Here is a 24,956-nt window from a genome sequence, read left to right as displayed (position 1 = left end):
TGTAAGAGTTCCCAAGGCCCAGGGGATTGAACTCTCAATTTCCGCACAAATTGCTGTGCTACAAATACTGTGACAAAGGAACTTTTAAGCGGCTTTAATGCTAGAACACCACAGAGGAACGTTATTTATCATAACGCCAGTCTATTCTTCTATGATTCTGCAATATTTCTTTGAGCTTTGTGTAAGTTGTAAATGTACTTAATGTCTAAATCTTTTACATTAAATTATTGTAGTATTTCTAAAAGATAATGTTACAAATGAAAGAATATTTTAATAGCCATTTCTGATGGTGTGGTTTTTTGCTATGCACTCAAAAATTCATGACTGGGAACTAGTTAGATAAAAACATGCAATTCATCACTTAAAAACCTGTGGATAATTCAATCAGTCACAGCAATAAATATCTAAAGCAATGACTGCTGAGTGATGGTTTCACTTCGCGGAACTCAAAATGCTATAGGTTAGAACAGTTACTGTAAAGTTGTGCTGCTTATTTCTGAAAAGCATGGCCATGGTAGCGTCATGGATTTTTTTGGTTCTCTGTAGCTGTCTCTGCCAGCAATCTCTGTCTTTTATCATCACCAGGATTCAGAGAAAGAAATGACTTCATGAAGAGTATTTTGTTCACTAAAACAGAATGGGCTGACCTTTCATGCTAAGAATCTAGTAGATTTCTTAGCAATTCCATTTTTTTTTTCCTAGTTTGTAGTGGAAAAATGTGTGGGACAACTCTCTGTGTCTCACTGATTACATGACTTGGATCTGTTTTATTTCCCCGCAGTCAGCCTAAAGTACTATCCTAAGTTGCCAAGTTCTCATTTGAAACAAATAGTAAAGGTGGTGTGCTATAGTAATTAAGTGAACCAAACATTAGTGCCTAAATATACTGCCCAAGGCATACCTGTATTCTAAATAATACATTTTCTCATCAGTAATTAAGATTATTTCCAGTTATTAAGATTATTTCCAAGTGTTTGTACTTCCTGCTTGCCTGCATGGATTGGCATCATTCTAAATGGAAGAAAAAGCAGCATACCTTTTTTGCATACTTTCTTTTTGGATTTTTTTGGGGGAGGTTGAATTTGACCAGACTGTTATTAAATAGCATAAGAATTTTGAAAATTATTAGGCTATGATGAAATACATGCTATTCACAAGTAATTTTGCATATAACCATGATCAAATTCTTGTTGCGTTGTTATCTGCTTCCATGCACCCGTTGCATACTTTCAGTCCCATGCATTTTGCCATTAACCAAGCTACCAGGTCAAGCTACCAGGGGAAATGTCATTCTTGAATCAGAATAATTCAGGTTGGAAGGTACCTTGTGAGATCTAGTCCAACCTCTTGCTGAAAGCAGTGTTAGCTATGTGGTCAGACCAGGCTGCTCAGGGCTTTGTCCAGTTGGGTCTGGAGAACCTCCAATGACAGTATTGTTCTAATTTCTGATGGGACATTTAAACTGTAATGTGAATAATACATTACTTTATTAGTAGTAAGTATGATTCCTTGTGTCCCAAGAAGAGAAAGACAAGTTGAGTTTTTAGCTATACAATAAACGTCGACTTTTATTATCATTTGACTGTAAAAATGCATAACTGCTTCAGTTTTAAATGGCTGTTACAGACTACATAAAACATGTCTAATAGAGAAGAAAATCAAAAGCTATAATAATAATAATAATAATATTAGTATATTCTGAAGGTATTCAGGTTATAGAGTGATAAGGATGTAAATGTGAATATATATTTTTTTTTTTACACAAAGCTATACTTGTGTTATTTTAGAGTGATGCTAGAACATCTTTTTCTTGATGCCTTTACCACATAGTACAGCTTTCCAGTTTTCCCTTATTTTAATTTTATTTTTACACTCCATTTTGTATTACAGTGTTAAAATTAAAATGGCTAATAAACAGTGACTATACTGAAAAAAACATGGCTATTTCTCTGTAAGACTATGCGTGTGTTTATATTAATATATATGCAGTATATGAAATACATATATTATATATGCAATACAACATACCAATACAGTTCTTTTGTCTGTATTAAACGGTATTAGTTCAAATGAGAGATACTTTGCTTCTTAGAAATTTGTCTTTCAGTTACAAGTTCTCAGTTATCTTTTAGTTTTAAAAGTTTCCTCAATTTTAATAAAGTAATTGTTCATACTAAACCTTGTGTTCTTAAAATCAAAGTTAAAATGTCGTAAATATTGAATTGATATTTGCAGCTTGCCCAGCTACAGTGTGACCTCCTCTGGCAATATTGACAACTATGACATTTTTGTCATGTTTCCGATATTCAGACATGAATTAATAGATTTTACTTGCACTGTCTTCAGATTTATCTGGTTCTCCATCCCTTTTTTTAAGTTTATTCATCTGTGAACTGAATCATAATTCTAAACTGTGATACCTTTAGGTATAGCTTGATTTTATCATTTTGTAATCCAGTAAATACGGTTTCTGCCGTTAGCAGGGGGAGGCTTGGCTGTGCACTGACCCGGCAGTGCAGAGGCTCAGCCTTGCCGTGGCCTGAGCTGGGTGTTGCTGGTTTAACCCCTGCGCCAGGGCCAGTGACTGCTCCTCCCCTGCTCCAGCTTCAGCTCTGGGGATGGCCTCTCTGGGGAGGGGTGACAGCCTGCCCCCAAGTCACTGCCTGGCAAACCATAGCCCTTTGTGTTGGGGGGCTGGGGGACACTGCCAGGCTGCAGCTGGTAGCCTGGGAGAGGGAAGGGGGCTGTGACAGGGAAAGGTGTACAAGGAAACCCAAGCAGAGCCCAAGACTAGGGGAGGAAGAAAGTGTCAGTATCATGTTCCTTTAAACAAAGAGAAGAAAGAAATCCCCCACCAGGCACATCACAGTCCTCCTGGCAAAGACATCATGATGCTGGCAAATCCTTGCGATGTCCCTCCCACCATCCCCCATCTACAATTTTCAGGAGAAAACTGTAGTGTCACACTTTAGACATACAGGGACATTTGAAGCGTGAGCACACCTCTAGTGGAAAGGGTTAGATAGTGGCAAGGTTTGGGGAGATTTTTGGTATAACCATTTTAACTATTTTAATATTAATGCTTTTCGGTACTGATAAGTTTGACTGTCAGACTGTTAAAACATTAATAGGACTGTCATTAAATTCTAGACTTTCTATATGGTGTGTTCCCTTTCACCTGTCACAAGATTATGAATTTTTGAATTTCTGTTATTTGTAGTAGAAAGTGGTGAATTCTCTAAGATCTAGTGCTTGATCTGATGCTATGACTAGGCACTGCAGTAAGCCAAGAATTAATTTGCCTAGGTAGATTGCAGCTTCTGATGGTCTCATCATGCTCCGGTCAAATATCTAAATACCACACAGTGCAAGCTACAGGTGTTGTTTTTGTATTTAATCTCTCTGGTTCTTGCATTCACTTTTAAATTAAATGGGCAGATACGGTTCTCAAAAACCATGCATGCATATCTAAGATCCAAAATGGATATTTAATGAAAACAAATATCTTAAAAGTTTTAGACCAAGCAAATTAATCTGTATTTGTCTTAATTAATTTGGTTTTTGTGGTCTAATCTTATCTTGTAAAGTTCTCTTCACTTTTGAATCCAGAGTGGAAATCAAACCTTGTCTAAAGAAAGAAAAAAATACACTACTTCAAAATAGTTTGCAACCACTCAAATTTTCTGCAGTCTGATCAGCACCAATTTAACTTGACTTTATATAAGGAAAGTGAAATAATTGCCTGAAATAAATCTATTACTGACACAAAATACAATAGAAATAGAAAATACCAATCTCTGGTATTAGTCACTATGCTATAATAAATCTTTCTTAATATTAAATCAACAAAAACAACCTCAGCAACCTTATCATCCCTAGTTTTTCATGCAGCATACTTGGAAAACTTTTGTTACAGCTTATTTACTCATAACAGGCTGAATGAGGCAATACTAAAATGATGCTAAAAGGACATTATGCTGTTCACAAGATTAATGTCACTGTGACAAAATGAGTATGAGTTTTTTGCAGTCAGTGACTAATTTTAAGAGGCAACGTATTTCTAGATTTGTAAGATTGTTGTTTTAGAATATGATGATTGGGGCATATTGTATCAAAGATAATTTATCAGAGATGAAAGACAAATTCTGATGAAAAATGTCTTCTAAGGAGACTAAAGCATTTATTTACAATGTGGTTTTGTACATACGTGTTTTCAGAAAATATATTTATTATAGAAAGTATTTCAAAAGCCATGGAAATAAATTTATAGCTGGCAGGAATTGACTGTATTTTTTCAAGACGTATCTTCTGCATCTTACTGTATTAGGTAAAATACCTGAATTTTTCACCTAGTACTCATCCCAGCTTGTTTTTGCTTTAATTATGAGATACTAATACATGATTTTTCCATATACCAGTTTATCTTTACATTGCTTTTGATCCCAGATAGCTCAGCTGATACATTTTTTGCTGTGTATTATTTTCTTGTTTTTTTCTCTTGTGCAAAAAGTCAGCTAGGAGTGATCAGTTACCATTCTTGATCATGGCCAAGATGGAACATTTGAATACATATTTTCTATATGTCCAAATTAAGATTTTGAAGCTATGAATATCTGCCAGTGTTAAGTATCATATTCTAGTGTTTTTCCACAACTTCTGTTGATGATTTATAATTTTTTACGGTTATATAATTCTTGGAGTTACATCAGTAATGAGGACAACTATTAGATGAATGGTGATTTAAAAAAACTTCTGAGTTAACCCCCCCCACACTAATTAAGCCCCTCTAAGCTCACATAAATATGGTACTAGGACCTGAAATTCATCTACAAATGTAGAGATTTTTCACAAGCATTACCGTTATCATTCACAATTTCCGTGATACATAGACATGTTAGAAAATATTGTTGCTTCTCATTTTTTCTACTTCTTTTGGGGTTTAACACTCATGCTGAAATTATTTAACAAAGGAGTTAATTTTTTTCTGTAACTTGAACGTGCTCTGCAGTATGGTTTGTAGTATTTCTGCTCATGTTTAAGTTGAGCAATATTTTTATTCCTCAGACTTATGCTATACAATCTTTTTATATATATATATAATTGGCTTCACTATTGGTTATATATTAATATCCATCATATAAATCCATATGATAAATCTATTAATTGATCTTTTGATTAATATCTTATCTATTAGACATCTCGTGGAATGGTCACAAGTAGTTGTCAATGGTCTTATCATAACAGTTGATATTGAAATGGACTTCAACAGGAGAAGACCTGGGTATTGCTGAGCAATTCTAAAAGGACATTTCTCCTTTTCTCTCAGTTCTGGCTCTTTTCAATTGGATATAAAATTTTCAGTTACCATAGAAAGACCTATATTTGTTTTTCTATATCATGTATAAATTAGTATATCATGCTAGTTTACTATTCCTTTCCATTTTCAGGTATACCTTCAGCAACCAATTGCTTTTTATCATGCATTTGTTTTTCTTTTCTGGGTAGTACATCTTTGACTTTTTTCTTACACAAAATCTGTGTTTCTTCCTTTTCCTCTCTTTTCATACTAGCCATTATCATAAATTAATATCCTGAATTTTTAATCTCCTGAAACAGCACTTAAATCTCTCTATCATCTCCTAGAAAAGAAAGAACTGAAGAGGTCTATAAATGATCATCTTCCTCAGTCTTTAGCCCTAACAATCAAATAATTTTATATTTGGTATATAGAGATTTTACATATTTTTAAAATATATATGTATACGTTCTGATATGTCTTCTTAAAAGTCTAATAAGAAGTAAACAAACCAGAATATGTACTATATGTTCAAAAATCAAAGTATTTTTACTCTCAGGAATGCAACACAATCACAAAAACATCCAAATGCAAAGTGTCATGAAAATGTCAAGCTTACTTATCAAGAGGGGAAGATCTAGAGATTATCACAGAAATTTCTTGTAAAAAAAAAAATCATGATTTTTTCTGTCTAAAAAATGAAAATTTTGCAGTTATGTGCATGCAGTATAAAGAAACCAACCAAAAAAGTGTCTTAAAGTAATGAAGCTGAATAGCTGAATGATTTTAAGATACATAAATCATTATGTACATTGCATAGTCTACAGAATTTGGCATGAGTGCATCAGTCATAGGCAAAATGCGAAAATATGTAGAAAAACTTAAGAGTTTTTCTTGTTAGTAGTAGGATGAAAGCTTAAAGAGAGAGCATAGCTAAAAATGCTTGTGCATCTCAGAGATCGCCCACAAGTCAGAGGTGTTTGTTGTATGGTCCGTTCTTATGTTCACAGTGTCTGCTTCCAGCCCTATTCTGTTGAAAGGAAAAAGCTCCTGAGGAGCTCAAGTTTTGCGATTAGGAGAGTTTGCAAAAAAAAAAATATTTCTAGGAGCTACTGCCATTTCAAACTTCCTCCTTTCCTGTGCTGAAATGCTTACAGGATCAAGTCTAGTATCTGATTTTTTAGCTTGTGTAGGTGCACTACAGCTTATAAAAATGCAGTTGGATGTTGGGGGGATGTGTTTCTGAGGGAAGAAATGCAAAAACATTTAACAGAATAAATGCCTAGTGATCGGAAGAGGGAGAGATTCTAGGTTGGATCTGAAGTTGGTGAGAAAAATCCTTGAAGGCAGAGAAGGGTAATTGCTTATTTGGGTTTACAGTTGAAAAGATGAAAGTCTTGATGGAAGATGTGACAATCTCTAGATGCAGATGTAGGTGTGGAATTGTGCAGATGAGCTCCCGGAAAGGTTGAGGCATCCCCAATTAATTAAGTAGGTTTACATAAAAAGGGCACTGGAAAAGTCTGCTGAGTTTTCTTTATTAAGGTACGAAAGAGACTGATCCTTCCCATGAAAGGATGATTTGAAGGAGTAGTAGAATAGCACTCTCCTTTTCATCTCGGTGTTACTGTTCTTACTCCATACTCTTGTCTTCTCACATCTATGGCATCACATCCTTGCCTTCTGCAGCACTCTGACACACAGGGGAGCCCCCAGGTTACCATCAATATCAATAATCCCCCAAACATGGTATGTGTGAGGTACTTTTCCCTTTCCTTTGATGCGTGGAGGCATTATTTCTAGCTTGATAAGTACCATCTGTAAAGCAGAGCGCCAAGAGATGTCTTCAGCCCAGTAACACATCTGGCACAGTCAGAGCTATGAAGCAATTTACAGGCGATGTTTCAAGTGCTAGTTCTGTGGTATTATAGTCTGTTTCTCACACCAGTTTTGCAGAACGTTTGGTTGTATTGCAATGTTTATAATACAGCAAGATTAGTTTTATTAAAAGTTTTCATACTTTGAACAAGGATTGAAAAAGAAGGCAGGTTTCAAATTAAATGACAGTCACATTGGAAGAGAATGACAAACTGTCTAGGTTACAGTCATGAACGATTGCCAGCCTTTTTGTGTCTACAATTTGTGTCTACATTTTGTTCTTGGAAATAATTTAAATGAAAATGTTTATTCATAACGGAATGGATTAATCCAGTGATGCTAAGGGATTAATGCCAGGGACATATTTGGCCTGATTTGTTCAGAGGGTATTAGAATATGGGTGTTGAATTTAAAGAAGAAATTTTAGCATCTGAATGTAAATTATTTTTTATAAAAACTATCAAAAATATTTTGAGTTAGTGCATTTTGGCAAGAACTTTTGAACTAGCTTCTAATATTGAGCAAGTTATTTTCTTTGTTAGACCTAATACTTCAAAATTACATTATTTTTATTTAGTTCTTTTTATTTAATTATTTTTCCTGTGTTACATGTATTAATTTTCATCTTTAAGCCTGTTGTACCAGTAATTACTGTAATGATTATAGTCTGTATTCACAGCAAATCTCACAAATCCCTTTTAGGGTGCGAATGACCAAATGGACTTTCACTCTCTACCTATGTCTGAAACTTTAACACTGGCAGGACTAAAAGTCCATTTGGCCTATTAATATTGCTAAAGCTTTCCTAGTAAGGGCAGAATATGGAGATATCACTACAAGGTGTTTCTGTTCTTTCCATCAGATTCAGTCTTTCTTGACAGAATCTAATCTTAATTACCTCTCATGATACCTGTTTTTTAAAGAAACTAAGCACAAAGTTGCATTTCTCTAGCTTTCCATGTTATTTGCTGTCTGAACACTACTTCATGAGTTTTGGTGCTGTATTTGAGGTACAGCTGGAGATTAAAGACACTTTGTGACATTAAGCATTCTCTTAAGCAAAGATCGCCTTGAAAATCGATGTACAGTATTTCACAGTATTTGGACAGAAATAAAGGAAGACTACTGTGATATGTTCTTGTTGGACTGAGGCTGAGAAGAAAAACTTTATTTAAGTAAACATCATTTCAGGACTTGTGCTGGTATTCCAAAAACTCCTATACACACCAGAAAAAAGAAATTGTAGATTTAAAAAATATACAGCAAGCTGCATTACATGGGTAATGATGTTTACAGCTGATGTTAGGAATAGGCTTAATTTCCCCTCCTTTTAGTCCTCTAAAAACTAGGCAGTTAGTCCAGATTACTCATTTAATTTCCACCTGCAGTCATTGACACCACTAGGACATTCAAAGTAGGTGGTGTCTAAGACATGATACAGGTCACCCTTTGAAGCTGCTTCTCTCTTTAGCCATTTTAAAGCGAGTTTAGACACCTATCTTAAAGTAGCTGCTTAATTTTACAATAGTTAAAATTACGTGCAATGTATTATACTCTGACTTCCCTAACGCAGTATTATCTGAATTCTGCTCTTTCCACTGCCACATAGAAGCTGGGAAATGGGCAAATACATTCTGCCCACTGTCATTTCCACAAAATTACATATTTGTAGAAAAACAATTTTACAAGTTTTTAATCTTGCATAAGCATACCCTGTCTAGAATACTAAAAATAGTTACTTGCTTCAGTTTATGTAGTTATTCTGAGGGTTTAGTTTTCCATTAATTCATTATGAATATTTTACTGGATTGTCCAAGAGGAGGTATGCAAGCCTTTAGAAAAGACATGAGACCATACAAGAAAGAACCATTTGTTTGCATTAACAATATTGTATAACTAGTTCTAATTTGGCCCTTTGATCAGAATTTCACTAAATTCATTACTCTTTTGTTTTTTCCAAATCAACCAACAAGTGTTGGGGCACTTCAGTGGAAGTAACCTATAAATTTTGTTTTCTTTTAGGAGCTGTTGAAGATTTGATTGCAATTCTACGGTATTTTAGTGATACATTATCTTTTATTGTGACTATTAAATATATTAAGTCATATCTAGTTTAAGTTTTCAAGTTACAGAAAAGGAAAATCTGTTTATACGATATACATGTTGAATATTTATCCACAATTTGGTAATTCTGAGTACCTAATTCTGAATACTTTTTTTTTTTTTTTAAGAAATACTGCAACGATTCCTGTTTTAAAACTCTCCAAGTTTATAATTGTAAGTTTTTGTCTAGGAATGAAAGGAAGATATAAAATACGTTTTTCCCAATACGTCTTGTCTTTTGAAACGTAATTTTTGTAATCATTTATTGACACGTTAAAATTACGCACTGAGTCTTCTTTTCCCACAATCAAATAATGGATTTGCACTGCATTCATTGAGCCGTTCAGGCAAAAATTTATTCAATGGCATTGAGGTAGTAGATCAATGTAGCATAAATAAGAGTCGGTCAGGAATGTAAAACAGAACCTATTTAATTACAAGATGTTAATCATCTAAAGGAACTATAATTTTTCCTTTCTCAATAGATTATGCAGTAATGGAAGCACATGTGAATATGGAATAATTATCAATGACTACTTTAACCCTTAATCTGTCTTTCAGAATCAATGTATCAATATGTGTCAACCTCTTCAAATGAAAGGCTGCAGCCATTGAGATATCTCAGCCAAGCTTCTAATGGGTTAATTATAGTTAAATCAGATTTCATTAGGTGATTTTGGAATCTGCTACTGGTATATTGCTAAACTAATATTTAAATATCTTACTAGCAATATACTATTTCTTAAAATATAATGTAATTTGATTTCAGGTTTATTTCCTTTAGTGGATGTATTACACCTATGCAGAGGATAGAAAACGGCAGCAATGAAAGGCAGCAGTAGGAATGAATGGCACTGGATTATTTATAAAGCAAACTATTTAAAATAATAAAAAAAAAATAACAGAGCTATTCTAGTGTTTACTTTCTTCAAGATCAGAAATATCTGCCTTAAAAATTCATAAAACACTAGAACTATTTTTAATTATTACTGCCTTCACACATATCTCTATCAAAAGCAAATTACTCAATTTGAACTGAGAACCTTTAATTCTTAAAATACAGATTTGTACCTCCTGAGTAATGTGTGATTAACTAGGAAAGTGAGTTTTTAAAAGTAAGTTGTATTGTTTTAGTAAGAGTACATAGTACAAAAACAGCAGCAGTCTGTGTACATTAATACTACCCACTTCATTAATATGTCCTCTCACTAATTAGGTAAGTTTAAATTAGTAAGACTTCTTAGGAGAACAGACTTTTTTGTTTGCATGGGAAGCTAATACCATTTCTGATTAGCAGTGTGGGAAAGATAGGAATGAAAGCACGATTGAGTGAAAATACAGCCGGTTATGATAGCAAAGATTAGAATTATTAGTTTATCAAAAACCCCCGTAACCTTGGGACTATCATATTTTAAAACTCACAGTCTTTGCTAAATGGACCAGCAAAATCAAAAGATCTACAGTCATGAAATGACCTTTTTTTTTGTAATGGTGTAGAATAGAAATACGATGTTATAGAGATTCTCTAACCATTCAGATACAAGAAAAATAATCACTTTAGAGTTGCAAGTAAAGTGAACTCCAAGTATGTTACTGTGTAGTACTACCGTCCTGCCAATGCTTTTGAAGTATTTCTTGGTAAGTGCAGATCAAGAATTTTCTTTCCTAATGCTGACTTACAAGGAAAATTACCTTTTTGATAATTAGATCTTCTATAACAGAACAGATGAACTTGGTTTCTCTGTTCCTGAATTTAGATTTTGGCAATACGTTCCCAAAATATCTATTTCTGAAAGTTTTAAGTTCTTACATGTGGTGATATCAAATAAGACACCAGTGATCCGGAGAACGTGACACTAAACGAGCAAGAGTGTCCAAGGAGCATGAATGATCAGAGCTGTTTGCTGAATGCTTGCATGAGATGGGGGATAAACAGATTTCAGAACTGCCTTCTAATTTGTACCAATATATAGCTTAGCATAGTGCAAGTAACATTGTGCCAAGATCTGATCAAATACAGAATTGCACAGCAGCCCCTCTCAGCTCATTTTCCTGGGGGTACCTGCCAAGTCCAATCTCCTGTTGTGCACTTCCCACTAGAGTGTGGCACCCGTGCTCTAGGGCTGCTGGGGCTGAGGCCACAGACTTCAAAATAGAAGCTGGGGTTGTTGTTTTATTCTCTTTGACTCAGTTAGGAGGCTGAGAGTGTATTGTGGAAAAAGCAGTTTCCTCAAATGTACAATATGTTTACATACCTAACATTCATATTAATGTGAATATTACACTATTGATCTTCACTAAGTAAAAACGTTCCCCATGATCTTAAAGTAACTCTGTAGCATGTTAATAGGTTTATGGCAAATGCCTGATTTTGATCTTTGGCTGTATATTCACACATGGACTAGACAAAGGTTAGGGTATCTCTGTGCTTCTTTCTTGTTATGAATTCCTTCCTTTAAAAAGCTGCCAGTAGTTGGGTGCATAGCGATGATAAAAGGCTATAGGTACTTTTCATTTACTCTTCACATTTGTAATAAATAGCTGGGTTTGAGTTGAGACTTAGATAAGGAAATACCTCATTACTGAAAGGCAAGAGATGCATTTCATTTTTGTTGTGAAATGGAGAGCCAGAGGAACTGGTGTAACTTCTGGCTTCTGGACACTTTCTCTGCTCCAGAGGAGGACCTTTTGTCTTAAGCATTCTTCTTCTGTCCTCCACACCTCCCCTGGCTCAGACACCTGAAAAATCGGGAGTGTTCTTGCATTATCCCTAATGTACTGGTTTTGGCTGGGATAGAGCTACATTTCTTCACAGTACCTACTATAGGGCTATGTTTTGGATTTGTGCTGAAAACAGTGTTGATAACACATCAGTGGTTTAGTTATTGCTGAGCAGTGCTTGCACAGCACCAAGGCCTTTTCTGCTTCTCACACAGCCCCCACCAAGAAGTAGGCTGGGGGTGCACAAGAAGTTGGGAGGGGACACAGCTGGGACAGCTGACCCCAACTGACCAAAGGGCTATTCCATACCATATGGTGTCATGCTCAGCATATAAAGCTGGGGGAAGAAGGAAGGGGGGATGTTCGGAGTGATGGCATTTGTCTTCCCAAGTAACCATTGTGCGTGAGGGAGCCCTGCTTTCCTGGAGATGGCTGAACACCTGCCTGTGGCTGGGAAGCAGTGAATGAATTCCTTGTTTTGCTTTGCTTGTGTGCACAGCTTTTGCTTTCCCTATTAAACTGTCTTTATCTCAACCCACGGGTTTTCTCACTTTTACTCTTCCGATTCTCTCCCCCATCCCACTGAAGGGGAGTGAGCGAGCGGCTGTGTGGGGCTTAGTTGCTTACCACGCAGTGGGCAGTAGCTGCCTACAAAGAGACCTAGGTATGTGTTGTTGTCAATTAGTATTTCATAAAGTACTCTGAGATGTTCAGATGGAAGATGTGTGGCACTAAGTTGCAGGAAAATTGCAAGCAGAAGAGTGCACCACCATATCTCTCATAATGAATGTCTTCAAAAAGATTTCAAATTGTTTTATGTCTTGCATCATTTACCGAAAGCCCCTGCATTTTAATTTCAGTTTGAGAAAATAAATATTAGTTAGATCACCACCAAGACATGTACCATTTTACTTCTGTATTCCTCTTATAGGAAACCTGTGCTATTCATCTTTCTAATAACTGTAAAAAAATTCTTCTTGAAATTCCTATTTCTCCATTTAACTATTTTGCTTGCAAGTTGATCCTCAAAGTCTTCCTGCCTTGCCACAATTACAGATGTTATCATTGTAATATATTGCAATGTAACCATTCTTTTCAGCATTTGCACCTATAGGTAATTCCAGTGGGATATTCTGTATTGATGAATATAATTAACTATATAAACAATGTATGTAAATAAAACCAGTTTATCTGGAATTTATGACATGAATAGATAAACTGTTAGTTGGTTTGAGTTTAGAATTTAAAGCTTAGTGGTATCTTCTGTTTTTTACACAGGTCATAGATGTGAAGTAAATACAGATGAGTGTACATCTGCTCCATGCCTCAACAATGGAAGTTGCATTGATGACATCAGTTCCTATAAGTGTCACTGTAGGAGAGGTTTTATTGGAACAAACTGCGAGATAAATGTCAATGAATGCTTGCCAGATCCTTGTCTTCATGGAAGGTGGCTATTTTTATTTCACTATTATTATCTTCAAGATAATGTACGTAACTAGCAATATTTAAGATTTAATGATATGGGAAGGTTGATAAATACACTTTTAATTATCTTCTTCCATAAAGTAAGAGTACAAGCACACTTAAAGATGACAGATGTTGCCTGCTTAAGCTAATGTAATATACTGTTACATTATCTCAGTTTCTCTTTCATTTTTGTTCATTAGCATAAACCAGTATTCAGTACATGTGGATTAATTAGAGTTTAATATAATTAAAAGCAAATCTTTAGCTGTTACATGCCAACAGGTTGAAATGGGAAGATGTCTTTTAGTATGAGAATCAGTATCCTTATAAAACCCCTCAGCACCCATAATATACACATTTGAAACCCATTATTAAAACTAATTAAAAGTGCCATGGATTTCAGTAGGTTACATCAGACCACTATTTTGAAATGTATGGAACAATGCTACTAGTGCTGAATCTACAATTACATAGCTTCATCTGAATAACACTATTTTCTATTTCAGATGTATAGATCTCATTGATGGATATCAATGTGCTTGTGAATCAGGATGGACCAGCTCAAGATGTGAGATAAATATTAATGTATGTCTTCAAATTCTATTTTAATTATAGGGGAAAGGGTAATATGCCGCTTGAAACTCATTTTTATTTAAGTGATTTCTGAATGGGTCAGTTTATTGAAAATGCATGATGGAAATTCAGTTGTTTCAAATCCATTCTGAAAAGCTAATTATTTGTTACTTGCATGAAACTGCATTAAAAAAGACCATTGATAAAATGTCTAAAGAACTTTAAAGGTGAAGTTTGAATGATAAATCTGAAAAACCGCAGCCAGCTAAGCCAACATTACCTGAAAATCATTTATTCCTCAGTTCAGCATGGATGACATAACTACCTAATTTGCATTGCGAGCCCCATTTGCTGTAGCTTAAATGTATATTTGAATAGTAAACCTCAAGATGCAGTGTTCTACACTGGAAGTAGTTTTTCAGTGAAGCCTCTGAGGCGAGGGGCTCTGAGACAGAGGACCACGTTGGGTGACTGTTGCTGAATCGGCTAAACTGCGGCAAAATTGCGCAGGGAAGGGAGAAAAAAGGGCATGGAGAGAGAGGCTTACCGCAGCCATGCCCTGGCCCCTGAGCAGGAAGGAGGGAGCTCCTGACGAGGGCCCAGCTCTGACTCAGCGTGGGCAGGGACGAGAGTGACAGCGGTAATTCCCCTCCTGTACAAGAGCAGCTCCCAGGGAGCGCGGTGACCAGGACGGGCAAACAGCGCGTGGTGCGTCGGAAGGGCGTGGCGCAGCAGTTTGCGCGGCAGTTCACGCAGGTGAGTGAGCCGACTAGGGAAGGTGCCCCGCTGGACCTCTTGTTCACGAACAGAGAAGGACTTGTGAGCCATGTGACGGTTGGAGACTGTCTCGGGCAGAGTGATCATGAAATGATAGAGTTCTTGATACTTGGAGAAGTGATGAGGGGGGTCAGCAAAACTGTCGCCTTGGACTTCCGGAGGGCAGACTTCGGCCTGTTTAGGAGACTGGTCGATGGAGTCCCCTGGGAGGCAGCCCTAAAGGGCAAAGGAGTCCAGGAAGGCTGGATATTCTTTAAGGAGGAAGTCCTAAAGGCACAAGAGCAGGCTGTCCCCAGGTGTTGAAAGATGAGCCGGCAGGGAAGATGACCGGCCTGGCTGAATAGAGAGCTTTGTCTAGAACTCAGAAAAAAGAGGAGAGTCTACGACCTCTGGAAGAAGGGGCAGGCAAGTCAAGAGGACTACAAAGGTGTAGCGAGGTTGTGCAGGGAGAAAATTAGAAGGGCCAAAGCCGAGCTAGAGCTCAATCTGGCTACTGCCATAAAGACAACCAAAAATACTTCTTCAAATACATTAGCAGCAGAAGGAGAGCTAAGGAGAATCTCCAGCCCCTAGTAGATGGGGGAGGGAACACAGTGACCAAGGATGAGGAAAAGGCTGAGGTACTTAATGCCTTCTTTGCCTTAGTCTTTAATAGTAGGGCCAATTGTTCTCTGGTTACCCAGCCCCCCGAGTCGGAAGATGGGGACGGGGACCAGAATGGAGCCCCCATAATCCAGGGGGGAAATGGTTAGTGACCTGCTATACCACTTAGACACTCACAAGTCTATGGGGCTTGATGAGATCCACCCAAGAGTACTGAAGGAACTGGCAGAAGTGCTCACCAAGCCCCATTCCATCATTTACCAGCAGTCCTGGCTAACCGGGGAGGTCCCAGTTGACTGGAGGTTAGCAAATGTGACAGCCATCTACAAGAAGGGCCGGAAGGAGGACCCAGGGAACTACAGGCCTGTCAGCCTGACCTCGGTACTGGGAAAGCTGATGGAGCAGATCATCTTGAGTGCCATGACACGCCATGTAGAGGATAACCAAGGGATCAAGCCCAGCCAGCATGGGTTTAGGAAAGGCAGGTCCTGCTTGACCAACCTGATCTCCTTCTATGACAAGGCAACCTGCCTAATGGATGAGGGAAAGGCTGTGGATGTTGTCTGTCTAGACTTCAGTAAAGCCTTTGACACGGTTTCCCACAGCATTCTCCTGGAGAAACTGGCTGCTCGTGGCTTTAACAGGTGTACTCTTCGCTAGGTAAAGAACTGGCTGGATGGCCAGGCCCAAAGAGTGGTGGTGAATGGAGTTTACTCCAGTTGGCGGCCAGTCACAAGTGGTGTTCCCCAGGGCTCTGTGCTGGGGCCAGTTCTGTTTAACATCTTTATCAATGATCTGGACGAACGGATTGAGTGCTCCCTCAGTAAGTCTGCAGATGACACCAAGTTGTGCAGGAGTGTTGATCTGCTTCAGGGTAGGAAGGCTCTACAGAGGGACCTGGACAGGCTGGATTGATGGCCTGGGGCCAGTTGTATGAGGTTCAACAAAGCTAAGTGCAAGGTCCTGCACTTGGGCCACAGCAACCCCATGCAACGCTACAGGCTTGGGGAAGAGTGGCTGGAAAGCTGCCTGGCAGAGAAGGACCTGGGAGTGTTGGTTGACAGCCGCCTGAATATGAGCCAGCAGTGTGCCCAGGTGGCCCAAGAAGGCCAATGGCATCCTGGCTTGTATCAAAAATAGCGTGGCCTGCAGGACTAGGGAAGTGATCGTGCCCGTGTACTCAGCAGTAGTGAGGCTGCACCTTGAACGCCGTGTTCAGTTTTGGGCCCCTTACTACAAGAAAGACATTGAGGTGCTGGAGTGTGTCCAAAGAAGGGCAGCGAAGCTGGTGAAGGGTCTAGATCAGAAGTCTTATGAGGAACAGCTGAGGGAGCTGGGGTTTAGCCTGGAGAAGCAGAGGCTGAGGGGAGACCTTATCGTTCTCTACAACTACCTGAAAGGAGGTTGTAGAGAGGTGGGGGTCACTCTCTTCTCCCAGGTAACAAGTGATAGGAGGAGAGGAAGCGGCCTGAAGTTGTGCCAGGGGAGGTTTAGACTGGATCTTAGGAAATTTTACTTCACTGAAAGGGTTGTCAAGCATTGGAACAGGCTGCCCAGGGAAGTGGTTGAGTCGCCGTCCCTGGAAGTATTTAAAAGATATTTGGATGAGGTGCTTAGGGACATGGTATAGTGGTGGTCCTGGCAGTGTTAGGTTTATGGTTGGACTCGATGATCTTAAAGGTCTTTTCCAACCTATACCATTCTGTGATTCTGTGATGTTTTTGCCTTATTATGGGGAATGGCTGTATATAACAAGGCATCTATATATGCGAGTCCGTGCCATGAAGATTCCCGTGGTCAGGAAACCAACTTGTAGAAGTTGACTACATCTGGCATAACAATGAACAGCCCTTAACAATGCTGGCTGCACTTTGGGGAAAGTATTGAATTGGTTTAGTCTTTTTCAGGCTTTGTGCCAAACAGAGTTTAATCACATCTTGGGATATGATCCTTTTAAATGTATTTGGTCTCATGAGAAAGTCTGGCATGAGATCTGCCTCCCTTTGGGCTATCTGGCTTCTAATATTGTGCTCCTGAATTGTCAAAAACACATTCAAAAATGTTATCCAAACTTCTTTTTAACTTCTGTATGCATGTAGGGACCTTTCATGTTTTTTTATATATAGCTAAAAGTACTAGATAACTAAAAATGCCTCATATTACATAAAGGAAGTATGATCTATAACTTTTCTATTGAAAATGCATGACTGTCTCACACAGGGAGTAAATCTAGGTGGAATATTATCTTCCAACTTCCTTTACAGAAAGAAAAAGTCAGAAAATAAGTAATTCAACTCAACAGAGTGCGCATCATGATATGATATTGCAAATCCGTATGATTATCAGCTGTTGCCAATGCTAATACAGAATACCCTTGGGAAATATTTTCTCTAGCAACATCCATGATTTACACTTTCCTCCATTTTAAGAGAATGAGATATTAAATGACCTGTAGACAACTGCATAAAATCATATTCAAAAGATAACCGCATTTCATACTGAGGTGTTTGAAAATGCATAGATTAGAAATTCATAGAAAGAAACAATATACATACACATTTGACACATAAGTCTGTCAGAATGATGGCTTCATTTTTTGATATTCATTCTATTTGCATGCAGTGTGATTCCCGGATTAGACTATGCTGCAGGTGTCGTATTTTTAAAGGGTCTAACACTGCATTCGTCCTGCTCAGACATATATCATGCCTATGCAAGTCTTACAGCCATCAGCAAGGCTTTCTGACTGTGTAGGGGTGTGCACATCTGGATAATCATGGTAGGCTCATGCTCTATAATTGTTTTCCTCTAGATTATCATCAGCCAGTTCCTTTCTTAAAAAAAAAAAAAAAATCAGGAATTAATCCACATAAATGCACTTCAATATTTTCTTCACTTGAAGATACATTTCTTTGTAGTAAGGTTTATGTAACTGCACTGGGTGTAGGTACCAAGGTTTTGTTTAGAGGGGGGGCTGCAGGGACGGCCTCTGTGAGAAGAGGCCAGGGGCTGCCCGTGGTGGGCACAGCTGGTTCTAGTCAGCTCCAGTTGACTCACCACAGGACACAGCTGAGCCCCTCAACCAAGATGGTGGCACCTCTGTGGAAACATATTTAAGAAAGGGTAAAAAATGCTGCCCAGGAGAGAGGAGTGAAGAAAAAACGTGTGAGAAACAAGCTGGCAGGCATCAAGGTCAGTGAAGAAGGATGCGGAGGAGGTGCTACAGGCTCCAGAGCAGAGATTCCCCTGCAGCACCTGGAGAGAACCACGGTGGAGCAGGTATTTCCCTTCAGTCCGTGGAGAGGACCACGCCAGAGCAGATACCCACACTGCAACCCATGGAGGACCCCACGCCACAGCATGTGGATATGCCCTGAAAGAACTGCAGCCCATGGAGTGCGCACACAGGAGCAGGCTCTGGGCAGGACCTGCAGCCTGTGGAGAGGTCCCACACTGGAGTAGGGGAAAAGAGTGAGGAGGAAGGAGCAGCAGAGAGGACCTGTTAGGAACTGACCGTAACCCCGATTCCCCACCCGCCCTGCACTGCTCAGGGTGAAACGAGGAGGTAGAAGAGTTGGGAATGCAGGAGTGAGGTTGAGCCTAGGAAGAACAGGTGGGCGAGAGGTGGTTTTAGATTTTGTCTTTGTTTCTCACTGTCCAAAAATCTTTTTCTTATTGGCAATAATTTAAATTAATTTTCTCCAGGTCGAGTCTGTTCTGCCTGTGATGGTAGCTGGTAAGTGACCTCTCTGTCCTTAGCAACCCATGAGCTTTGTCATCTTATTTTCTTCCCTTGTCCTGTTGGGGAAGGAGAGTGAGAGAGTGGCTGGGTGGGCATTGCACAGCCAGGCAAGGTCAGCAACTAAGCTGATTTAAATAACCAATTTAAAATTAAAATATATTTATGTGTGTATATATATACATATTTCCCTAGACATACTTGGATTTTTTTGATTTTTCATCTGGGATTCTTTCGTCGTCTGCATGTGTTGCAATATAGTTTGCAAGCACATACACTTCAAGGCTTTCTCAGGTTGTCTAATACTTTTAGGAAAAAAATAAGCACTTTATATCTTTAGAGGTATACCCTATAACTTTTGCATATCTAATGTGGACTGTGGATGTTGGAACTTCCCTGCTGCAGTCTTCATTGCTTTTTCATTTATAGATTTCCTTCAAGAAAGAGTAGGAGAAAAAATACATGAATTAGTTGCAATACACATGATTTCTTTTGACATTGGCATATTTTTGAAATTGTAAGATGAATGTATATAAGTGAAAATTGATCTTTTCTCTCTGATATAGGTAAACATAGATTGCTAATATGGTCAGTAGAGTATTAGTAATAGGCATTATTTTGTACTTATTTTGGCTCTTTTTGGCTATGACTGATGAGAAGTCATTGGCAATTGTGCTTCTTCTATGCTCAGCTAAGGCTGTCTCACGCTGTCAGAAAGGGATCAAAAAGCGTTTTGAGTCTTCACATAGGAGGATATTCAGCTTGTTGGTGCTTCTGCTTGTATCTGATAGGAAGCTGTGATCAGACTGCATCCTAGAATTACTTTGTCTGGTTTTACTGATCTTTTCTCTCTGTTTTCATAAAAGACAGAAACAAGGCGGAGATCAGGAAAACCAACTAATCTTCTACACAAAGGCACCACAGCTGATGCACACGTGGAGTCAGAGAACAATATTCTGCTAATGCAAGCAAATAAGCAATTATTGAGCAGGACTTGCCAGATTGCACAAAAGACATGAGACTTGACAGCCATATAATTATCTATGATTTGATTGGGAAGAACAGTAGGATTCAGCTTTCCTAACTTGAGGTGTCTTTCTGAAAGCTAGTTGTCTATGCACTTAGTATAGTCAATGAAAATGTGGTGAATATTCAGGGAGGTCTGCAGAGCTGTTCAGCTGATTTTGAAATGGATATCTGCATTTCATTAGTGAGTTTACACTCCACTGACTGTGATGGCTGGGTCTTAACACACTATAATAGATCAGCCAGAGAGTAGAATCCCCTCCCCAAAATTCTCACTGTGTAAGTGTAGCATAGACATGTATGGCAAACATTGGTGAACGTACAAAGAGCCTCACATGAGCTGGATTCTCTTGTTTGTGCATGTGTGGGACTTCGTCACACTCTTGAGTATTTTTTACCTATCGCTAACTAGTTTAAAGAGGGTTGAGTAAGATAAGTAGTTTCTTCAAAGAAGCTAAACTAATGTAAACTTCCAAAAAATAATGTAGTTTATGCTCAAAATGCAGATAGGTAAATCTAAGATCAGGAGAAGAGGGAGATAGCCACTTTTTTTTTTGTGCAGAGCACAACATGTGTGATTACCCACCCATGGGACAGTTTCAGTGTGTGTAACACTGCAAGGACCTCCTGGCCCTGAGGTAATAAGTTTATTTTAAGTAAGAGTGATTGAATTGGAGATTCTATTAAATGGAGAAGTAATAGAAAAATAGAGACTAGAAATTGGAGAAGTAGAGAAGTGGATGAGACCTACAAGAATGTTGCAGAGGAGTTTCACCTCCAAAGTGGTAAGCCCTCTGCTTCTGGAGGCTTGGGAAGGAAGACATTCCGCTGATAGGCGTATTTCTGATCTCTTATGTACGAAAAGCTTATCAACTGATATCACAGTATGCTCTTGCATCAAGGATGTTCTAGCAACAGAGTATCTTAAACAGGACTGTTCAATTATTGGATACATAGGTAACTGGGTTTATGACATCAAAGAAGCCTTGAATACAAAGTAATCTGCTTTGCATCTGGGAAGATGGTGGATCTCACAGTACCTGTAGAGACATTACTTCAGTGTACTAGAAAGGAGCTGATAACTGTGACCTGTGTTGATAACCAGTAGTGGAGGAAAGTGTAGGAGGGATGTTCTTGAGGTTATAAATTCAGGCTGGGCAGGAAACTGAAGTCTAGGACCTGCATCTGAGACCTGAGATGCGACTCTTCCGTATGAGAGCCTCTTCCATGTGAGACCTGAGAGGCAGACAGAGATTGAGCCCCAGTGCATGAGTAGTATTCTGGTATAGACAGAAGCAATTCAAATGCAGTTGAAAATGGAAAACATTTTAAATTGGAGGAACCTGTACAATAATGGATTGCACCTTTATCATCATGGAACCAGGCTGTTGAACAAAAATTTAAATGGTTATAGGGGAATATTTAAACTAGATGCTTGGGAAATGCTGACAAGTATAGAAGAGCTCTATTTAAGAATGACAGAACTTAAAATCTGAACATGACTAACGTTCAGCATGCCTCTGAAAAAGCCAGCATCTGGCTCAAGAGGTGTTAATGACAGAGATTATGTCTGTTAGTGACTGTAATATAGCTAGGTTTATGACTGTAGCATGAGAGAGCATGCCAAATAAATCCAGTAGATAGACATTCAATTTCAGAAAAGGAAACTGTAAAAATGAGGCACGTTGTTAAGTAACTTAAGAGGAGCAAGTGAAAACAACAAGAAACATGCAAGCAGACTAGGGGCTGTTAAACAAATAATATGTTAAAAGCCCAGGTAATGTGTGTGCCGGAATTCAAGAACACAAAGTGGTCCAAAGCCCCTGAATGACTTAAGGAGGAAACGTAAGGCTGTCACAGGGAAAAACTTGCATTTTAACAAATGGAAAGCTTACCCACATGGGAAGAACAGAAAACTCGATAAAACACATTAGTTCAGATGTTGGCAGGAAGTTCAAAAAGCTAAAAGACAAATTGAAAAGTGCCTTGTAAAGGATACTCTAACTTGTAAAAAGCTCTTCACATCTATCAAAACCAGGAAGCCGGGTAGGGAACTGGTAGGATTGCTTGATGGCTGAAGTGTAAAGTGGGCACTCAGACAGGGTAATGTCATAGCAAGAGAAGCTCAGTGAATTCTTTGGATTTGAGGAATGCCAGAAGGACCTCACAAAATGGAGAGTGTGAAAAGGTGGTGGATAAGCTTCAGCGTAAGATAATGTATCTAGGGAAAAATAGCCTAATACTGACCTACAGCTGAATTCAGAACTGTTGGTTACAACTCGCAAAAGAAAACTTGGAGCAATCATTGCCAGTTCTCTGAAATCGTCTCAATGTGTAGTCACAGTGAAGAATAACAAAAAAACCACTGGGCATGATCAGGAAGGGTACGGGGAATAAGGTAGAGGGCATGATTTCACTGCTATATAAAACCTGAGTGGTCTCACATATTGAGTACTGTGCACAGTTCTGGACCTTGCATCTCACGGAGGATGTAGTAGAGTTGGAGAAGCCACAGAGGGCAATAAAAATTATACAAATTGAATGGTTGCCTTGTAAGGAGAGATTTAAATGGCTGAAACTATTACGTTTGAAGAGAAGAAAGCTGAGGGGAATGTAATTCAGGTTTAGAAAACTATGACAGTGTAGATGAAGTTAAATGGAAAATTTCTTCACCAAATTCTGTAGTAAAAGAATTGGGGGGACATGATGAAAATAGTCAGAGAAACATTTGGAAGGAATACAAGTACTTTCTTTCACAGGAAGCAGAGAACCTCTAGAACTTGCTGCCACGGAAGGCTGGGGAGGCAGGTGATCTCTCATTAGGTTCAGAAAGATTAGGCAAGTCATGGACAAGAGGTCCATAAATGAATGATAAATGAACCAGTCACGGAAGTACTGTTTATCATGTCTGGTTAGACAGTTCCGCTTGCTGGGAGGATGCGTGGGAGATAGACTGTAGAAGGTGGCAAAGTTCACATGATTTTCATAAAGTGGCTTTCTCTCTGCCACTGTTGTAGACAGAATACTGGGCCAGATGGAGCACTGGTCTGATCCAATATATTCCTGCTCTGTATTGTTGTCTAAAAAATAGGTTTATTTTTATTATTTTTCTCTTCTTCTTGTGTCCATAATCCTGAATTTCAAAGCAAATTATTTTGGGCATTTTGAACTCATTTTGAATTGAATGATGTTGGATAAAACCAACATTCTGAAATACGGAAATAAGTTTTCCCAGTTCATTCCACAAAATGTTGTATGTATATTTAATCCACCAAATGAAAAAGCTCTGGAAAGTTAATAATTAAACAATATGGATATGTGCTAATATTAACAAAAAATTTACAGGAAAAAATAGAGTAGTAATTTTTAGTGGTTAGAAAAATACACTTTGTTTATAATTTTGTAAAACATAAAATAGAAATAGGCATGTGGAGCATTCAACGCAATTCTTAATGTAAATCTCAGACTTCTACATGGTAGCAATACTATTGAGATTTATCCCAAAGTAAGAGTGCACTTCAAAGTCCCATGTGAATGGAGAAGTCCATAACATAGCGAACCACACAGTTTAAACTAAGTGCTGTTTTAAACTTAGCGAAGGAAACTTGGGCCTTTTGGTCTCAATAGCAGTCGTAATTAAATCCGATGGTTGTACTCATGATAAATTAAATAAATTAAACTGTGGTAAAATAACTTTGAAAGGAACTGAAATGTATATATATAGTTTCCCACTAATGCACTGAACCATGGCTGTTTTGCATAACTATGAAATCACATTAAAACATTAAATTGTACATTTCCTATGAAGTAATACTTTAAATTTAGACATTTTTTTGAAATCTAGATGCAGGGTGCATTAAAAACCATATACATACCATATTTTGTACATACAAAACCTTACTTTAACACATGAATTAGTTTCTAAAGCATTTATTTACAGCATTGATTTCCTTTCTGCCTACTTGTTTTTATTCCAATTCAAACCCTTAACCACATGGCTCTCATGTATCACAAAACCCTCTGCTTTTGACCTGAAAATAATTTTGCCCTCAGTCCTGTCATTAAATGACAGGAAACATGACTCCTGAAAGCATGTTTCTTTTCTGGCGCAGTATCTATCTTTTAATTCCTTTCTTACCTCTTTCTTTTCAACTCCATCAAATTCAAGTTTTAAAGCTCTGTTTGGTTCTACCTTCTGCAAGTCAGTGACTTCCACCTGGAATCCAGTTTTCTCACACATACCAGAATGCTTGCTTTTGCTCCCTGAATTGATGTTCAAGGCCACTACCTTTTTCTGCTTCAGGTCTTCCCTTACAGTTAATCATGTCATAGTTGTCTACAAAGAAATCGAACAGCAAATAGTACTTGGGGCTTTGTATCATCAGTATTCACAGGAAGTTAGACCGTATAATGCACCACATACATACAAGTGTGTCAAAAGGTAGATTTGTAAATGGCTTATATATATTTCTGGTAGACTTTTTTCCCCTCATAGTGGATTTGCGTGAGTTATTTATGTGCAGAATTAGTCCCCTTTATAATTACCTTTTTTGATATAAGGCAAAACTTCACTTAAATAAAAATACATCAATCATCACAATTTTTTTTTTGCTTTGAATCTCTTTTATAGAAATAGATTCTGAAGTGTTGTTAGAAATAATTTTTTATTTCTAATCAGAGTTTCCAAGGAGGACTAATGAAAAATAGTCCTTTCTGTAGGAAAAGGAAAAAAAAATCCTAACTTCTAAAATGCACTTCTAGATTTTGTTT

General features: G+C 38.1%; 1 protein-coding gene across 1 annotated transcript in view; it reads left to right on the top strand.

Moving 5' to 3' along the window:
• EYS (eyes shut homolog) overlaps window positions 1–24,956 on the top strand; it is a 951,425-nt gene that overhangs the window by 418,759 nt on the left and 507,710 nt on the right. The window contains exons 27-28 of the mRNA XM_075497152.1: window positions 13,277–13,448; window positions 13,975–14,053. Coding sequence (XP_075353267.1) covers window positions 13,277–13,448; window positions 13,975–14,053 — 251 coding nt within the window. The remainder of the gene's footprint in view (window positions 1–13,276; window positions 13,449–13,974; window positions 14,054–24,956) is intronic.

The sequence above is a fragment of the Mycteria americana genome, chromosome 3 (assembly GCF_035582795.1).
Source record: "Mycteria americana isolate JAX WOST 10 ecotype Jacksonville Zoo and Gardens chromosome 3, USCA_MyAme_1.0, whole genome shotgun sequence".
Taxonomy (NCBI): Eukaryota; Metazoa; Chordata; class Aves; order Ciconiiformes; family Ciconiidae; genus Mycteria; species Mycteria americana.
Note: the sequence above shows the minus strand (reverse complement) of the source record. Positions and strands in the feature narration are given on the sequence as shown.